General features: G+C 39.2%; 1 protein-coding gene across 2 annotated transcripts in view; it reads left to right on the top strand.

Moving 5' to 3' along the window:
* Positions 1-21,335, top strand: part of LOC139127724 (translocon-associated protein subunit delta-like) — a 72,449-nt gene that overhangs the window by 20,308 nt on the left and 30,806 nt on the right. For both annotated transcript variants that reach the window (XM_070693618.1, XM_070693617.1), the window contains exons 2-3: positions 4,501-4,622; positions 19,594-19,671. In XM_070693618.1, the coding sequence (XP_070549719.1) occupies positions 4,501-4,622; positions 19,594-19,671 (200 nt within the window). The remainder of the gene's footprint in view (positions 1-4,500; positions 4,623-19,593; positions 19,672-21,335) is intronic.

A 21,335-nucleotide genomic window follows, 5' to 3' on the forward strand; every position in this document is an offset into this window, starting at 1 on the left:
CTGTGTCATCAACGATGACTTTTTTTTCATGTACAGAGCCATAACTCAGACATATTTCCACCAATATCATTTAAACTTGGTACAAGGCTTAGGACATTGACCTACATCATACATATGCACATCAGTTTGTTTCACGACTTGTAGTATCATGTCAATCATTGAATGTTCGTAATGAGGCTGATATGTCAAGAAATACTGTATCAAATTTCACGAAACTCTGTACAGATGTTAAGGTCACATTGCTTAAAGGTCCAGTGAATAAAGACATTTATCAGTGTCATGGTAATAATTTGTAATTGCACATGTATAATGAACTTTCCTAGTTAGAGTGATATGCCCACAAATACTACATCAAATTTGATGAAACTTGGCACAGATGTTGATCTCAATGACACTTAGCAGTATTGTTTAAATTAATTGCTAATTTGCATTTACATGATGAATTTTTGTTTTTAGGGTGAATGTCCAGAAGCACTGCATCAAACTTTATGAAACATGGTACCAGTGATAATCTGACAGTGTTTATTATGAAAGGATGCAAAAATGTTTGGCAACATCCTCTTGATTAATTCCTAGTTGACTCATTTAATGACCTTTTGTAATTAGGATGACGGCCTACATTGGTTTTATGCTTTCACCACCATAGAACTCGTTCATTCTCAGCCATTAAGCCCAATCTGTATTGCAGTATTTTTAATCACAGACCTAACTAATGAACAGGACTCTATTCTCTCCGAGGACTTGTAATTAACCCTTTGCAGCCCAGCTCATTTGCATAACAATGTACAGTGGAGACCAGAACTCCCCACTCAAAAATTAAAATATTCTGTAATCATTAACAATGTATTGTTTATTCCAAATTTGTAAAAAAGTGGCTCAAAACTGACTACAGAAACCTGAAATTATTTTAAAGCTTATAAAATTTCCTTTCAAATGATATATTGCTTATGGGGAATTCAAGAAATTTTCTTGACACTTTTCCTCATCAAATGAAGCTGGCAGCTGATTTATTGCGCAGTTTTACACTTTCCTTTTCAGGTAAGAAGTCCCAGATGAAATAAAAATAAACAAAACACATAATTTGAGTGTGTTTCTTCGTTTTTAGCTTCTATAGACTATAGTCTATAGAAGCTATTGGGATGGATATCCGTCCGGCGTCCGTCGTCAGTCTGTATGTATGTATGTATGTATGTATGTATGTATGTATGTCCGTTTGTGAGGCGTCCGTCCACTCAAATATCTTGAGAACCGCAGTACTTACTGATTTGATATTTGTTGTGTAGATGAAAAATATGATTTTGAGAAACTGGTTTTTTTAATTTTTTGATATTGTTGAAAATAGGCAAATTAATGCCAAAAAAGGTGTTTTTGGTAAAAAATCTTCTTCTTCATAACCGCTGGTCAGACAGCTTTGTTATTTGGTATACAGGTCCCTAGGGGTAACCCAACTTAGATTTGTTCAAATTGTGATGAAATATGCAAATGTGTATTTTTAAGGAATTTTTTTGTCATTTTTGGTCAAAATTTGACTTACATTGTATGTAATTCTTGTACTGTATAAACCCTATCAATTCAGCCAGAAAAAAATAATTAATATGATTTTAAATAATTGAATTAATTAGGAAATCATCAAAGCCTAAATAATTTTAGTGTAGAATTATCAGAAAGTTCAACTTTTTTTGACAGTTCATAGTGAAATGCTTACCATCTTGGAGGATTAAAACATGTAAAGGCAACTTTCCTGAATCCCAACTTTGACATATTCTGAACCGTCATTTATTGTGCCCTGTATGTTATCTAAAAGAAATTGCTCAAAATAGTCAATAAAGATAGAGATAGAGAAAGTTCTAATTTCCATTTATGATTGACTTGGTAAGGATAAAATAAAATTACTTTTTGAAGAAAAAAATAGAGTGGTCAATTAAAAGAGTGGTCAAAGTGATAGGGTTTTTATGGTAAAGCTGGGCTGTAAGATTCCTCATGTGCTATTTATAGCAATTATGCAATCTGTGTAAACAGTGCAATGAAAGTTACATGATTCCTTATAATGCTTTTGATGACCTTGAACTTCTTAAGTTTCAAACATTTGTCTCTTCAGTGTGCTTTCTCTGAGTATGTACAGTCTCAACTTATTCAACATAACTCACTTACAATAATCAAAGATATCCACCTTCTTCATCAATACATGTGTCACAAAAGGTTATTCTCTACATAACACAGCAGAGCTCTGTCAACTGTTGAGTTGCTTGTTCTTTCAAAACCGCTGGTTAGACAGCTTTAATATTTGGTTTACAAGTCCCTAGGATGACCTAAGTGAGATAATTTCATACAGTCAGGAAATACTTAATTTTGTATCCATGTCTATAGTAGCTTCAGGGACTTTGGCCCTATGTTTACATAATGTTATTTTGAAAATCAATGTTTTTCTAATTTTGTAATTGTTGTAGCATCATAGAGCCGAGAATTTGCCGTACATATTATTATATATCATCAACCAACTTGTGCAAATTTCATGGCACATTGAGGAAATGTTTGCATCATTTTTAAACGTATTATAAAGTAAAAGTAATATTGAACACAAAATTATCAAATTTACAACAAAATAAAAGTATTTATTTATTTAAAGTGTCTTTAATTCAAAAAAATGAGGGTACGATAGTTCTCTTTTTGGCGCCTGTACCGTGTACGTCCGCCTTTCTTTCCAATAAATTCTGGGGATCGATGCTCAGACAGTATCCGCTAAGGGGACAAGTAAGCATCTACACTTTGAAATACTACTTGACTGGCTTGGCTTGTATGTACTGCATCATATGGCCTTTGAATTTTATCATAGCCTAATCAATCGACAGCTGGCGAAATGACCGTAATTTGCGGGAAAAGAAAATTGAACGCCTGAGGTCAAGATGAGGTCGAACTTTGAACGTACGATCATGCACGCGTGCACGGTTGAGGTCACAGGCGGGCACACATCGAGTTCATTATCATTGACATGAAAATACTTCTGATATCGGTTCTTTGGCATTACTTTTGCGATCCCCGGTACTTGTAATCTGTCGTCTGTTGACCAGTAGTCGTTTACATCTGGCATGGTGTGAATTTCGATCAAAATATTTTGCTATGAACGTCCGCATTTCATCAACCTTCGTCTCATACTAGTACTGGTTTATGTCGGCGCCGGACTATCGACACAGAGTCGCGTAGTGGTTGATTTCATCGACAACTTGTTGACGTAAAGGCGGCGGAATTAAAAGAAAAAATAATCATCGGCTGAGCTCCGATGCCTAAACTATGATAAGAACCAGATTCAGCGACCAGAAAATTCAGAAGATCGAAATTTCCTACCATGAGGCGACCCTATGAGATCTCACACTAATATTGGGCGCTTCCGGTTATAGTTTGCAGCATGTACTTGCCGTAGCGCTGCATCGATCTCACCTACGTCAATGTCACTCACTGTTTCTACGTTTTGAAAACGGAATCAACAGAAAAAATAATCTACTGGATGAGCTCCGACGCCTAAACGATGATAAGGGCCAGATTCAGCGACCAAAAAATTCGGAAGATCGAAATTTTATACCATGGGACGACGATGGATCTCACGCAAGATATCGGGCGCTTCCGGTTACAGTTTGAAGTCCTACTAACTGGAGTATTTGCCGTAGCACTGCATTGATCTCGCCAACGTCTATGTCACTCACTGTGTCTACGTCTGAAAAGCCTTCAAATTCCTCCAGATCGTCATTGTCAAGGAAAATTCTCATGATTTCGGTATTCGAGCGACCGACATCCGCGATTTTTCAATAAGGGTTAACGCTACGGCAGGACGTAAACAAAAATTTAAAATTCAACTTAGCGACGTGTCCGAGAAAACATCGATCGATTTTGTGCAAAAACTTTTAATGGCAACCTGTATATTTATGAGCGGAAAATGTAGCCTAACATGTGCTTAGTACGTCATCAGAAAATGATGATACGTTCATCACGGAAAACCGTTACGTTTCCCGCATTTTCAAATCAACCCGGAAGTCTGGAATGTTCGGGCGCTTTCGGGCGCTTTGGCCGCACCCCATAGGGTGTTTGAGGGCGCTCTGGGCTGCAAAGGGTTAAAGTACCCATTAACAAGTGGGGACTCTGTCATCAACAACGATTTGTTTGAGTAATATCGGCTGCTAGGCTGGTTGTTGATTTGCCATTAGGTATCTTTTAAAATTACAGATTTGCAAGAAAATGAGAAGCACGAGAAAATTATCAAGCAAACCACACGGTTTGGATAATGCTGTCATGCTGATAAATTTGTCAATGAACTGCATTAGTACACACATTCTGATATGATTGGTAAATGCCTATACCACATGACTTACATTTGTTTCATGTTTAGCATTACATTAATCATCTCTTTTTGTGGTATGATAGAGATGTCATGTAGACATGGTAGTATTCTCATCTGTTCATCAGTGTCACAGTAATGACTTGAGCAATTTTTTTCCATTATCTCTGCAGGTGAAGTATGCACATCTCCTCAAGTTACTGACAAGAAAGTGTACACCACAGAAGATGCATTCACAGCTACAGACACAGCGTTTATTATTGAATTTACCCTGAGTTGTAAAAATGGTGCAAAAGTAAGCTAACTTGACTAATTCCTTGTAATATATTGGTTTGATATTTAATTGTAACATGATACATGCAGTGTTGCAGCCTTGTGACAATATCCCCAAAATGGAGCTCATTGTCCCGCATTCTCGCATTCTTCAGGTCACCTTGGGTGCACTCATGAGTCGACTGTTGGATGTAGTCTGCAAGTAATATCAACTACTGATGGTGGTCTTTCTTTGGATGATTATTTTGAGGCTTATATTTACTTTCGGGCCATGATTAGAAGCAATTAAAATGCTGCACTTGATATCATAACTTGCTTGTAATCTGACTGAGCTCTGATTGGAGTCAGATATGGTAACTACTACAATTGCTGAAATTCATGCATAGCGTTGCACTCCTAGTGGCTTGAATTTAGTGTTTTGAAACTGAAATGTCACAAAAATGACACAAAATTTGATTGACAACTGATGCATGTTGTCCCCAAATGTGCAAATGTCCCCCAAAATAAATGGTACTTTGACACAGTGTCCCTGGTGTCAAAATCCTGGCTACAACACTGTAACATGTTACACGTGTGACAAATCATTAGCAATTTGCTCCATACTGCACATACTGTTTTGTTGCCATTTTCTTTATGCGTTCTTCAGTGAAATCAATGATGATTTTGAAATTTATCGTTGTGGTTTGTAGTTAGTGTTATTGACCCTGGAGATCATACATACATTTGAAAGTCAAATTTTTTACATGTGACATGATCAGTCAGGGCTCACCCTAAGTCCACAAAAGGATTAGCCAACTGATTAGCCAAATCAAAAATTTTGTACTATGTAGCCACTTTGAGTAACTTTTAGCCAGTTTATGATCTCAAGCGTAGCAATTACAGCTTTCTCGGCATTCAGGTGTTCCTAATTTTACAAATCGAGATGTTTTGTATGATGTTCCTGATAGTTTTTACATTAAAGAAATATTTGTTCAGTTTTTATTGAATAATCTGGGTTTTTATGACATTTCCAGGATAGAAATACTTTTTCATTTCAGATGTTAAACTTTTATCACCAGAAATAAAATAAGGTATCAATTGAATTCTAAAAATCTGGTAGCAAAGTGAAGTGTATATTACAACAGGTACAGAACATTTCTGCGGCATTCATTTAGTGTTCACAGTATGATAGCTTGTCATCAAAATTAAGCTACAAGCCTCGCATGCAGCAAATTTATGCAGTCTTCCATAACCAAAATGTTTTAGCCACAAGAATAAAAAAATGGTGCAGAAGAAAGCATTTAGTAGCACACTGGCAGTGTAGATATGATTGGCCCCAGTGTTACTTGTATGTCATAGTTGTGATCAAGCAGGCTGAATAGCATTTTGAGTATGAGTATTTTTCTTGAGACCAAAGGGTTTGGCAAAACATAACTCTTGTAAAACAAAAGACACAATGATGTATGTTCATTTAAATTACTCACTGCTTGAGAGTGTACATTGTTTTAATGACTATGATAACATTTTAGCACAGATATATTTTCATTTGATATTTTGATATCATCAAGAAATGTCTGGTGATGTTCACTTCTACACCATTAAACTGGTGGAATCTGCAAAAATATTAAAATAATTCAGAATCACATAATTTCTTGTATAAGTTATAGCAGTTTAAGAAATTAAAACGAATTAATAATTGTTGCTTTAATTTACATGCAAAATTGCAATTCACAAATGTGATGATTTGACATTGGATATGCTTACTGCAATTACTGCTGACAATGTCCCTTTGCAATGACTCTCAATAAAATTTAATTTCAAACTGACAGTCAAGCTGAATGCCATTTAAATTTGAAGGCACCAAAATACCTTTTACCTATTGGACCACCCTAGGTGGCTCTTTTGAACCATAATTGTATACGTAAAGGGTCTTCATGCATGACATCACATGATGAGATGACCTAGACATGACCTCTCAGAAAACCTCAGTTTTTCTCCTCTTCCTTTGCATTATTACTCCGTTTGTGAAAGTTTCCTTTGAAATTATGGTTTTTACTATCAAACTGAGTAGTTGCAGGCCAAATACTGATTCTAGCAAAGTAGGTAAAACTTCTGATAGACTGAAGGACTCACAGGACTCACGGAGGCAAAGCAAAGCCTCTGTGTACTGCAGACGGAATAGCAACAATGTTTGTTTTAGTACCAGGGAATTTGTAACTTTGTAGAAAGGCGAGTGATGTGTTTCAATACATTGCAACTTTGTTGGAAGGAGGGTAAACTGTTTCAACATCTTACAACTTTTTTATTGTTAGCTGTACAGTTTTTTGTTGAGGTGGCACCAGGGCCGGGCAGTAAAATTCATTAGCCACTATGTTCGCCAAACTGGAAATTTTGTAGCCATTTTTAACATTTGGCTAATTGGCCAGCTTGAGCGGAGATACCCTTATTTGCATATTTATATTAGAATTTCGTTCAAATGGAAGTGATGAGGGCGCTGTTCTACTTGACCGTTAGTGTGATTTTTCCTGTTTTTTGGGGGGCAATTTCAGCCCATTTTTTCCCAACAAACGATGTCAGAGACGTTTATATGGTCATATAAAGCAGTTAAGTTTGTGCCTATGAATTTTTATTGACTTCTACGGTTTACTTTTGGTGCTATGTGTGTATTGTCGATCTATGGCTCGCTAAACATAGGCCTACTTTTGGGCTGCCGCAACTACATGCCCAGCTGATTCTTGTGAATATTTTTACATAGTTAGACAGTCTAATCATTATTGAAGCCCCCTAACTTAGTTTTATTCTTGTTCATGCCCTGCAAATCACTGCTTTGGCCTCGTAGGTTGTACACCGTCCCGCCATCAGAGAAGACAAGATGGCCGCTTAGAGTGAGGAACGTGTTGCACTCCGCTGACGCCTTGCTCACGTTTACAAATTGTTTAGGCCCAAAGATTGCAACAATATCACATATTTTATTGTTGTCAATCCAACTTGTGTTATATTTATATTTGATGCTTGGGTTACTATTTCGCGGTAGTCCTCGTAGGCATTGGCTCCCGATATTCCATTGGGTAACCGGAGAAGTCGGGCAGTTGCGAACTCGGCCATCGCCGCGCCAGCGTCGGTGGTGCCGACCAACTCGGCCAGTGGGACTCGGCCAGGAGAAGTCTGCCACTCGCAACAAAGCAATATGATTGCATACGCATTCTCTTCACAGTTGAATATGCCAAACAATTTTAACTTTTTACTACCATAGTTTTTGTTATTTTGTCGGTTTAATACTACTACGAACATTCAGAAAACAACTCAAAGTCGAAGAGCTGCCACGTCCACCCTGCAAAACATGTACGGTCTGCCTCCGTGTTTCTGCAGATCGCGCGCGTACCGTATTAAAGTTCAGGCAAACATTATGCCATTTCTTCAGTAAAATTCATGGCTTGATTACTCTTAACTAAGTTGCTTCACCATCTCCTATGACTTTTTAACGAACTTCAAGTGTAACTATGACGAAGACTGCAAAACTCGCTACCACGATCGCGATACACCGCCATCTTTAATTTTACCCACTGTGTGTATATCATACGTGCGTTGAACTGTGATCTGTGAAGTTTGCAAACATTACGCTCATCTTATGAATGACATTTAGATCGCTTTCGTATATAACTTAAGTGAGACTTCACAAAGAGAAACACTAATATGGAGCATATATTCTAATCGGGTGCATACTGTACTGGCCGACTTCTCTTGTATTCGGTCATCGTCAACTGTCAGTGTCTGTCTGTTTGGAGTCGATGCAGGATGTGGTGGTCGGACATTCCCACGTCTGATTTTACTGATCCGTCAGCCTTTCAAGATAATAATATCGTTGTGAGAGTGGATTTGAGTGACCGTGATTTGTCACAGTTTTCCTTTTCACTGGTAACGGGTAGTATATCACTGTCCAGTTATCATGTTTCAACTCGTCAATGTTGACTGAAGTCCGATAGCGTAAAGGCGAGTTTCGCCGTATTAACTCAGTGCATAGCGTTACATACGCTGTACACGCGTACACTGGGCTGGATCGGCCTTGTACGGTAACAGCGCATACATGGCATCGTGAAATCATGCCGCAAATATAGGCGCACTGTCAGAAATTCACGAAACTTGTCACAAGCGTTGTTCAATAGCAAGTGGTTTGACACAACAAGTATTATTTTTGTTCAAGACCTGTATCAGTGTGTTTCGGGTCAGAGTCTAAAAAATAGCACACAGCTGAGAGGTATAAACCATCATGGCAACGTACGAATTCAGTTGTCAATTATCATTAGTATTTATTTCTATCATACATAGATACGATGAAATTACTCTCAAAAGTGTACATTACCTCATAGCATGTTCAATTTCGCATTAAATAATCATATTTGTGAGCTTTCGAGCCCATTTTCACGACCAAGTCGCTCGAACGACGTGTATTCCGGCATATTGCTTGTTTACATTCAGAACGAGGCTCTGCAGCCTATTGAATTATGCAAATTTCTGTACGTCCGCTCAAGCTGATATATGTCGATCGGGTAGCGGGAGCCCTGTCAGTCCATGCCATAATTGTATAAATTTATCTAAGTAAGCCTGGTGTTTCTCTGTACAGTCAAACATGTGCCAGCAGCAGCACTACACAGGGCCCAACAGACCAAAGGAGCCTCTTCAATGCAACCCCACTGCAATTTACAGTGAAAATGGAGTCAGCATGGACTCTCTGTTGTGCGGTGCAACAACATAAACACAGCCACAGACGTTCTCTTTGGACAGAACACCCCTAACTAAATGTCATCAAAGACATACCACCTATTTAATCAATCCCACAAATTAAACAAAAGATTATATTTGTATTCTTATTGTTACAAAAAGTTCCTCATGACAAGTTGAGATAAAACCCAAAAATGGTAAATTGTGTACAGAAAGAGCTTGAACGATGCGGTATCAAGTTTCCTGCGTCTGCATCTACACAAACTTCCTTGGTCAATTTGGGGTGGTAGCTTCAGCGAAACTGGGACAGCATCAACCAAACAAACACCAAACACAGCATCAAACAGCTAAAAATAGATTGCTGCCATCCAAATGCCAGTGTTATATACCTTATCTATTTTATTTGATGCTACATTCATCACTGTACGTCTATTATAAACGTCCAGATGAAATTCTAACAACAGTGAGCACACTGTCGACTGTTTGACCGACAACTCTATACAACCCCCATCAGCGACTACTCGTACTAGGGTTGGGTCTGTAGTGTCCATTAACCCTTTTCCTGCCGAGCGCCCCTGTCCGTTATCCTGCCAAGTCAGTCAAAACCGGCCCCCTTTTCCGTGTCTACAGAAGATTGGCTCTCCTGCACGCTTTCCTGCCAGGCATTTGGCGGGAAAATACCGCATTTTCGGGGTACGATTACCGACCATATACGTGTTAGACTTCAAAAATTTTTGCATGCCCGTATAGAGGGGCAACCGCTCATGGGGTTGTGTCGAGAAAATAACGAGGTCTTGGGCGTTGTTTGCCCCGGGGGACGTGCACTTTTATGCCCGTTTCTAGCTTACTTTTGCGGAAGTAAAGCTCGTTCGCCGTCACGCACGTCCACGCCGCGGAAACATCACCTCGCTCGTGGGTTAGTAGAAGACCTAGGGGTTAGTGCTATGGGTGCGGCAGCACCTTCAAACCTGTCCTGTTCCCCCTGGGTTGTGTCACTTGGCCACGTACTTTGAACGACTTGGGAAAGTCTCACAGTGCAGTCGGTTTTGATGTAATGTCAACAACCTAGCTTCGCCATTGAAGGAAAGCGTGTACGTAGTTTGGCCAGTTCAGTGCACAGTTAGCTCGTTAGTGTTACCGTTTCCTAACAGGTTAGTTGTGCAGTTGTTAGTAAGGTGCAGTTTTGTACCACCTTAGCTCTGGACAGTGCAACTGCTCTATGCACTAACCCAAACGACAGATGGTTGGTACAACGTCTACGTCGCACGAGCACAGCCTCCGTTGGGCTGTGCCCCTCCCACGTGATACGACGCACGTTCATCCATTACTATAGCGTCCTTACGGATCTGCCAAAAACGAAAGTGGGGGTAAAAACAAAACGAACGAAAATATGCGATCATAGATAGTATTTTATTCGGGAATAATTTACATTATGCCAAACAATAAATCTCGGAGTCTGTCTCGACGTCCGAGTGCATGGTCCGTGTTTCAAAAATTACAATCGGGGTGGCAGGTCCGTGTTACAAAAATTACAATCGGGGGAATTGTACAAAATAATCCGTGTTTCAATTCTATTCGGGAATAATTTACATCATGCCAAACAATAAATCTCGGAGTCTGTCTCGACGTCCGAGTGCATGGTCCGTGTTACAAAGATTACAATCGGGGGGGATTGTACAAAATAATCCGTGTTTCAATTTACAATCAGCGGGATCGTAAAGCACAAACAAACGGCACAACCGTGCTCAAAATGTGATCATGGTCCGTGTTAAGAATACAGTCAAGAAGAGCACCACTGTAAGGTGAAGCTATCCCCTGTCCGTTATACATGCTACAGTTCAAAGCGGAACTAACGCACCAAAAGGCTCGCCTCGGGCTCGCCTCAGGCGTGCCTGAGAAGTGGTTTCCCCTTGGAGACCTGATGTACTCGTATGCAAATTTATTCACGTGCATGACAAAGGGCTGCAATATTGACAATCAGTACTTGAACAAAAGGCCCCTCAAAACGATCTTGCTAACCTTTACATACAATGTTGCACCTCTCGGAAACTATTGCTAAAACCATCTGGAAGGAAAATTGCTACACTTGATAGGATTTATATTCATCTAGTGCACATGAGGCTGCTATTGCACCCTACGTTATTTTACTATTTACGCTTCTAGGATTCGTGATTAATAAAGATGTTTCCGTAATGAACTTCTTGCCTTGCTTTTATTTAGGATACAGTTCAAAGGATGTATTTAAAGGGAAACCTAAGTCCAGCGACTTTGACCGTTTATCCCTTCCAAAATCACCCTTGAATAAAATGCAGCTGAAATTTTCAACATAATTGCACGCGCCGACGACTACGGTGCGACGAAAAGAGACTTTGAAGTAGACGACATTTATGGAAATGAGCTCGGAATCCCATGGGCGCGAAAGGGCTCATGGGAGGAGCGTGCGTGACGTCATCGGCGATACACGAACGTGTGTGACAGCCTACCAAGCATTGGAGTCTATGACTGCAGGAGCGCAGTTCTGCACGTTACGACTCTTTAATGCTCAGTAGCATAAAAAATAATTAAGTGTTGTTCAGTTGAGTGCAAAAATCACTCAAGGAAGAACAAACGGAGTCAGCTTTTACCGTCTTCCCACAGAACAGCTTTTTCGAAGAAAATGGCTAAAGAAAGTCGGGCGAGTTTAAAAATCTGTAAAAGATACAACGTTATGTTCTAATTCTTTCAGGATGATTGTTTTATAAGGGATTTTGGGACTCTGATACCGATACAAGACGATACCACACAATGCGGTTCGTATCTTGACATGCTGAGTCAGCCTACTATCGCCGGTTTTAACCAGATAAATATTAATATTGGCGATTTCGGGACTCTAAAATCCGAAGACGAAACTACACAAAGCGTCTCTTATCTTGACATCCCGGGTCTGCCAAATCTCCGATATATAACCAATAAATATAGGCAATTTTGGGACTATACCTGATAATATTGATATTACAAGATACTGGAATGACTTTTACCTACTGTGTCTAGGCACGCCGGGTCTGAGAAATCGCCGATATTATATTTACCCGATAAATATCAATTGCGCCGGAACTCCTAGGCTAATATCGATACCAGACGATCCTAGACTTACTTGCACTGTGTGGTGTTGGCATGCCGGGTCTACGAAATCACGGATATTTACCCGATAAATATCGGCGTCTTAGGACTTTAACTCTGATACTAGACGATACTTTGTCAAATCGTGGGTAAATATCCGATGTATATCAGAGATTTCACCACCTAAGCGTCTGACCACCCGAATACCTCTGTCCGACTCTTAGTTCAAAAATAGCATCCATGGCCGGTAGTCAAGAATACTGTATGTTTTACATTATTAGATTTATTAATGCACGAAATACATTTTTTACATGTAAAGTATTTTTTTTCATTAAATGTCCACACGGGACTTCGTCGAGAGGGCCGATCGGATATCATCGGGACTCGGGAGGCCCTTGCACAAATTACATTCTTTACATGTAAACATTTTTACTTGGCGATCGGGACTTGAACAGAGGACATATCGGAAATCATCGGGACTTTGGGCTGGTCTTGTATGAAACATTCCTTTCAACAAGCTTTAAGACGATACTATTTTTTTAAATAGCGGGCAAATATTCATTATATCGGCGATTTCATCACTTTGTAGATCTGAGTAAGCCTGACTTCCTAAGTTCGACACCAGCTTCGAAAAATAGACGGCACTATAATAGATTTGTCAAATCGCGTATAAATATTTTCCGATACATATCGGAGATTTCGCAACCTTAAAGATCTGGCCATGGCCAAGCTCGACTTACACGGCAACACATACAATCAGTCAATCATTCCGTATCATTCACGAACCAAAAATTAATTTTAAGTGACTGATACAGAAAACTCTGTTTTAGAAACGTAGCGTTGAAGGATCGCAGAGTCACTCAGTGTCTCCAATCCAGTTCGGGGTCTGTACAAGCACAGTGACTCCCTCCGCTGAATCATACACAAAACGCAAGCAAACAAGATATGAACGATGTTTTGAGATGCTTTCTAATTATTACATATCTTGGTTCAAATTAGTATGGTTTGATTTCAGTCAGGGAAAAGTAATATTCGATGTCAGAAATATCGCTATCCGAACTCTCCAGAGTCGTCTAACGAACGCGCTGAACTGTTCACAGTACTCCTCCAGCTGCAAGCTTTAATCGTCTGTATCGCCGATGACGTCACGCACGCTTCTCCCATGAGCCCTTTCGCGCCCATGGAATTCCGAGCTCATTTCCATAAATGTCGTCTACTTCAAAGTCTCTTTTCGTCGCGCCGTAGTCGTCAGCGCGTGCAATTATGTTGCAAATTTGAGCTGCATTTTACTCAGGGGTGATTTTGGAAGGGATAAACTGTCAAAGTCGCTGGACTTAGGTTTCCCTTTAAGAACAAATGCTCCCGTTCTGTACTTACAACTGCCGAAAACCATACATTTATGCTTGTTTCTGATGATGTTTCACATGATATGTATGTGTTTCACTACCCAATCAAAGTCCTTCTTTACTTTCAAAACTCCCCGTTTCGAAGAAATCACGGCCAAGAAACAAAATAATTCGTGTATTTCTAAAATGTTGTACATTTGTCAGAACTGTTTCCGCTCCAAAATCACATATATTGCGGCCAAAAATTATGTCTTTTGCCAGTGTTTTTCACGTCTGTCCATCCATACCTGATGATGTCAGACATTCAAAACTGTTCCCCATTTCAACTTATATTACGACAGAAAGCAAAAAAATTACGTCCGCTTCTGTTAACGTTTTACATGTGGGTCGATACCCCTCCACAAATTCTAACAAATTGTTCCCGACCCGAATGAAATTTGGGCCAAAAAAAAGTATTCAAAATTCCTATGTTCGTTTCTGATAGTATTCTGTGCATTTGAGTTGATACCTGATAAAGTCTGATATTCATCATAAATTGTTCTCGCTACAAAGTAACTGGAGACGGAAAAAACGTCTTTTTCTGATGGTATTTTACATGTAATTCAAACCCCATGATAGAGAGGGCCTGAAGTCAAATTCAGTTATGCTTATTCGTGAAGTCCGTGGTATTAAATATGAACCGTTCTCCAACTTTGAAAGTTATTACACTGCATAAAGATTACGTCCAAGTACGTAACCACAGATTTCACATGTCGTTATGTTTTGAAAATGGTTGCGATATCTTACAATTATCCAGCTCAAAACTGTTCCCGCCCCACATGTATTGCGGCCAAAAACTATGGCGTTACGTCTTTTACCAGTATTGTTTAACATAACTGTCCATACCCGATAAAAGTCCGACTTTCAAAACTGTCCCCATGCCAAATTGTTACAACCGAAAACCAAATACGTAAGTCCGCTTCTGTCAATATTTTACATGTGAGTCGATATCCCACATTCAAAATTCTTCCAGCTCCGAATAGCAATTGGGGCCGAACATAAAAAACCTCCAGACTGTCTTTTTCTAGTAACGTAATGATTCCCACATGGAACTAACTGGGGCCAAAAAACACAGAAAACAGGCATCCTTTTCTGTCAAACTCAGTGAAGTCCGAAGTATCAGAACTGTATGAATTTCACGCGACTGATCAATCTTGATTAGCAGCTACATGATGTTAAAGGTCATAGGTGACATATTGCAAATCATTCCACTTTGTCGAATTGTGAAACAGCGAAAGTCTGCCTTCGAGGAATCATGCTCCCTTTTCTCGGAAAACGGCCAGTTTCCATAGTAACAATGCAAATTGCAGATTTGACCGTCGAGAATAACTCGGAGCTGCGGAGCTGGACGGAGGTCTGAATTTTTCGTGTACAAAATGACGGAGGCACTGCTAAAGTTTCTTATTATACGTTGAATAATAGAACACTGGCTAAAATGCTCACTATATATGAAGTTTGTGTAACTCTCCGGCCCTCTCTTGCACTGGCGATTACAAAATTACGCCGAGTCAATAAGCTTTAGACCGTGTAGTGTATTCGATGTCATCTGGTGCAATAAAACTAGGAACATCACAGTCCCAATATACATGGGGAAACCGCTGGGAATATCCCTATATCGACAATTGATCAGCGGACTGCAGTATTGCTCTGTCCATGATCACCTTTTAGTTTGTTTATCAAAACCGCGGGGTGTCTCATAAAGCATAGGCCGTTCATTTTGCATGACCGATGGGAACAACCCAATTAAAGGATTGACTTTCTATGAATAAAGTTACATTGCTTTTACGTATGTGTATCACCAAGTCTTTTGTTGAATCGCTCAGTAAATTTCATTATTTCCTATTTTCCTGAAGTTTTGATGACCGTTTTGCACTTTTTCCTACTTGAACCCACCCAGAAGCAACTCGCCGGATCGCCCTATTCCCACTGGGCCGAAACCAACTCGCCCGTTGTTTGAGATGTACACGTACGTACCGCGGACATTGCGTTATAAATTCACGTGCATATACACATTTTATATGCATCCTCCATCGTCGATTAAGTCTGTACATATCGATTAATTGACGGTAGAATCGAGACTGTCTATGATTTTATCAGTTGGAACAAGAAATATTTTGATTGATTAACTAACACAACCAAAATTTTGAGCATTTTCTTCAACTTTAAAAACTAAGTCATCTCCTTTCCTTGACAATGCCGTTTTCGTTTGAAAATGCTGTGTCCCCATTGTTGGTATGAACACCCAAGTTTGCCACGGCCGTACTGACTGAGTGATGGCTGTATCTTCAGCTAGTTTTTTTAGTTTCGGAAAAGATTTACCAACTATTCCTTTCAGTGCAAAGTGCACGTCTTTCTACGCTTGCAGAAAAAATTTACTATCGTTGCCTCGCCCAACATATTCATGAATTGAATTCTGGCGAGCTAAGCAGTTGGTTCTTGATGGCTTGAAAAGGTAGGTACGCTATCAAAACCATTGATGCCATGCCGTTTTTCTCGCCAGGTTTTCTCATTTCCCGCAAATTTTTGGTGATGGCTATTTGAAAATAATAATTTTGCGTCCGCTGATCGTGGCGATTTGACGTGGCTCTCAGAAATTGCGGTCCGGAGACGTCACTGGCTTCGAGCCGGAGACCAACCAGAAAATTCAAATACATTGTCAAACTTTATATCAAAGGTCAAACCAAGTTTACTTGCTCATACCTGAATCCGAAGTTATAAGTTAAATCCTGTTTGCTGCAGGTCACGCTACCATCATTGCGTTCATGTGCGGATCGCCCCACAACTCATGAAATTGCATGCAGCTGCGTCTGATCACAGAAACTCGCGCTACTGTACTGGTCGTGGATGTTCAAAATCATGCATTGTAATTATCTCGGCTTATTATAAATCTTGACATTCACTAGGCCGACATGTTATTGAGCTGATATGTTTAGACGCTGTCGCTCTGTGTCCCGTTTTATCATGTGTTCTGTGTGTTATCACCTTTATGCTTGTCTTTCTTTCACTTGATGTCAAAACCGTGTGTTAAAATTAACAATTTAGGCCTACTTGGATGATACTTTAGATTACGATGAAACACAATGGCATTCACGAAGAGAATCACACATCTTCGCGTCACCAGGCCTGCTTTGGTTATGGTGTGAAACGTCGAAAACTAACCTCGTTGATAAAAAGCTGTCGTGACGATAATTTGGTATTAGGTATGGTTCGGGTGTGAAATGGCGTATCGGAACAAGTCTGAAGTTAACAGCTTTGCGAAAAGCTATTGTTGTATGACGTCATGTTTGTCGTGTGTTTCAGCGTTAAACACTTACTGTGATATTATATTCGACGATTTGCAATGTGTCTTACAACATGGCAACTCAAACTCCGAACAAAGTTAACAGATTGCGAGTAGATATACGTTATCAAGTAGTGAGACTGAAGAGGCTGGGTCATTCAACTACGCAAATAATCCAACAACTAAAGACCGAAGAGCATATTTTGACAACGCACCAATCGATCAACCGACTGTATAAGAGATTCCGCGAGCGGGTACAGTTGTTTGCTACGATCAAATGTACTCTGTACCTGTTTCACTATCACCACAGCAATCTGACATCGTTTTTAGTTTTATCATCGACTCAATTGCGTCTATGGTTTTATTTCTGTTTCACAGTCCGTGTCATCGATACTAAAATCAAACTTACAATCAAATGCCCTGCTTAGTTTCACTATTTGACAGTAGTTTGTGAGACATGCATTTGTTTATGTGCCGTGTGCTCCTCGATATCCATTGTGCTGGTTAGTGTGTAGGTCACAGGCTGTTCACGTTCCAGCTCAGTGTACTTTGATCGTTGGCATATGCGTAGTAATATTGGTCATGTGCTGAGGTTCAATCATGGCGGTTGGTTCAAATCGCGCGAACGCCCTTCCCAACATTGAACCTTGCCGTAAAGAGCAAGAAGGTGGTTTTACATATCCTTGAAGCCGTCCATAGTAACAATTTAGGTCTCCTATTGATTTGACCAGGGATTTCAGTCATCAAAAAATTGAGGAAAAAGTCAAAAGATAGCAATAATGTCCCTTTAAGATAGCTGTTGTCGCATGACTTGAGTGATGATGATGTGGCAGTATAGCTCTCCAATCTGCTGATCTAATATTCATGCAGTCGCATGGGTGGTTTGAGGCTGCACAGGCACGGTTCTTAAATCACATTGAGTGTTGGTGGTGCACGTGGTCCTAAGTACTTGACTCCGTCGATGTACAGCATTCCATTCCGGAAGATTGGTTTCTTTCCATCCTTGTAAGCTTGCGCCATGATCTTGTGGTACAGGCGTTTTTTAGTCCCCACGGACACTGTCCATGGGGAATTATAGGTTTTGTCATGTGGGTTTTGTCCGTGGTCAGAAAATTTCATTCTCAAAAAACTATTCATCAGATAGCTTTGGTTGACATGTTCTCAGGGATGATACAATGTGATATATTCAAATTATGATGAAATCTTCAATTGTGTATTTTTACAGCTATTTTAGCCACTGTTTTTCTGGCCATTGAAATGAGCTATCAAAGATTTCCACCTTCTTCATCAACATGTGTCAAAAATAGTTATTCTCTACATAGACACAGCGGAGCTACATGTATATCAACCGCTAGGTCGCTTGTTTATGTTTTCTGTAAGTTTACAGACTTACTGTTCGAGGGAGGCGATCCTGACTTCATTGTCGTCAGCTTTAGTAGCAGCATAGTCACACAATTTCTCGAAGTCGGTATGCCTCTCCTTGAGTTTTGTTACTCGATCTTCGTCATCTAATAATACCAAGAGTTTGGTTTTGATCGTGGAGACATCTGCTCCCAGACTTTCCAGGCTTCTGTAGAGCATTTCCATGGTGATTTTATCTGGAAACATTCTTCCCCGTTGCTGGCCTCATGCTTATGTGGGGCGTCGCTTTGGTCTGAAGCAGTTCCAGTGAACGCTGTAATGCTTCTTTGCTTCCTATCACTGCCTGAGGGTGGTTGAATTTTCGCCATTTTCAGTCTGTGCGGTGACTTGGTATTCACGGAGGTTATGACTGCGTATTGTAATCAGACTTTCTGAGATGAGCTGAAAACTGTGGCAGATTTGGAGAGCCGAATGATTTAAGCACTTGCCTAGTTGTACATGGTCACGTGACACTCCGAGTACCTTTTTGTCCGTTGAAGCTTTATTACAGACACATGGACTGCAAAATGTTGAACCCTTCCTAAAATTTGTTTTGATATTATTGTTGTCTCTGGTGCAAAACAAGTAGCTGTCAATTTGTGAATGTTTGCATTTAGAGGTAATGAAGTGACAAGGCAGAGTCAATTATCATCAAACCATACACAGAGAGATTTTAACAAACCCACTGAAAAAGTTTACGCCAAAAGAAAATAATTTATAAAAATAATCAAAAGACAGCATAAAGAAGTGGGACATTTTTTAAAGCCTGTCAATTGCACATGCATCTATGATGCATGTGCAATTGACAGCTTAATAAAAATGTCATTTCATTGTCAACCCTAAAATTACCAGGCTTGTCACTTCTCCATCCCTTCCCGGACGGCCAGATCAGTAAAAGAGGGTATTTAGCCAAAACCTAAACGTATTTTCACCCTCTTGCCCTGGAGCCTGGTGTTGTACATAACATACCATCATGTCAAAACAGCAAAAATCATGTTTACTATATCTATGCTTATGGTCACTACTGGTCTTTCCTCATATCTAGATTCTCAACACTGTGCATCTATCATAAGATTTGATACCATTACTATCTTCTAGAGCCTTTATTTTATTATTCAAATTTTTTCTAGAATATGTTCTTGCATGCTGATATTCCTGGAAAGCAGTTACCAGTCTCAAGAGCTGTTGATGGTACAAATGAATACCAGGTAAATATTTTATTATTAGTGTAATACTGATCTTACAAATCTTATATACATGTACATGACATTTTGTTTTTTCCTTCATTTCAGCTATAATTACACCAGAATTTAGGAAAAGAATATGACTTCCTAATGTTTGTAATGAAAAGGCCTTTGAAAATTATTAACGGTAACTTTGTAAACGCTTTCATGTGATCTTTTTTTCCAGAACAACATGATTGCGACATACTCATTTCTGTCTTACTCTATTGACCTATTTTCTTCAGTGACTATTCGATAAACAAAAGGTTTTGTCAATTTCTAAGACTTTTGAAGGCAAGGGGGAAATTTTGAGGAAGTGCAATTCAGCTCATTAGTCACTGTCTACAAAAATTCTCTCTCACTTGTATATTTGAAACCAAAGGTAATTAAAACAATTGTTTGCAACAATTTTAATTGAATTACTGTTTTTAAGTTTTACTGAAAACTCTAGCAAACATGATGTAATATGTCTAGTGAATAAAAACTTAAGATCTGCAGGTCCAGTTGTATTAATAGTGGTACCGGTACTTGTATTCCTAAGGCTGGTGTGACTCCGTTTTTTAGCTCACAGTTGGTATACCAATGTGACATTTTGTATACGCTGAAGTCGATGGCGTCTGTATGTATGTGTGTATATATGTATGTATGTATGTACCGGTATGTATGTATGTATGTACCGGTATGTATGATGTATGTATGTATGTATGTATGTATGTATGTATGTATGTATGTATGTATGTATGTATGTGTGTACGTATAGTATGTCCGTCAACATCAAAAACTCGCAAACCACCGCACTTTTCAGCTTGGTATTTGGTGTGTGGATGCATCCTGGGCTATAGATGGGATTTTGTTCACATGAAGTCTGCATTGCCAAAATTATGCAAATGAGCTTACAAAATGTGAAAATGGTCAAAAATTAATATCCCGAGAACTGCTGTTTTTATTGCTTTGAAAATTTGTGTGCAAGTACCTTAGGTGAACCTTATACAGTTTTATAAATATTGTGAAGATGTCTTTAATTTTGTATTTTTGCTGAATTTTTTTGTGATTTTTCTCGTTTCAAGTAAAAATTCTTTTTCTCTGAAACCCATTTGCTCTCAAATTTGGGTGGGATGTTTGCAAGGGTGTTACTTTGGGGGCAATTTTTGTCATTTTTGGTCAAAAAATCTTAAAAAGTATTTTCTTTTAAAGCCCCTGGACAGACAGTTTATTTGGTGTACAGATGTCCAGAGATAATATAGTTAGATATGTGGAAATTGTCCTGAAATATGCAAATTTTTATTTTTGAGACAATTTTGTCATTTTTTGTCAAGAAAAATCGTTCTCAAAATTACTTGCCTGATAGCTTTTTAATTTGGTATAAAAGTCCCAAGGGATGTTATTAGATAAATTTTCTGCTCAAAGTGTTGGGAAATCCCCAAATTTGTACATTTTAGGTACCGGTTATTTTCTCAGTTTGTGACCTTAAATGACCTACACCAACCCAGGATATGTTGTGAGACAGTTCAGAAGGCTGTGAACATAATTTTGTCATATTTGGTATCAGGATCAATTGTAGGAAAATTTGATCCAGAAAACAAGGCTGAGGTGGATTTTTTAGTCCCCATGGACACCGTCCCGGGGGACTTATAGGTTTGGTCATGTCC

The sequence above is a fragment of the Ptychodera flava genome, unplaced genomic scaffold (genome assembly GCF_041260155.1).
Source record: "Ptychodera flava strain L36383 unplaced genomic scaffold, AS_Pfla_20210202 Scaffold_35__1_contigs__length_1935909_pilon, whole genome shotgun sequence".
NCBI lineage: Eukaryota > Metazoa > Hemichordata > Enteropneusta > Ptychoderidae > Ptychodera > Ptychodera flava.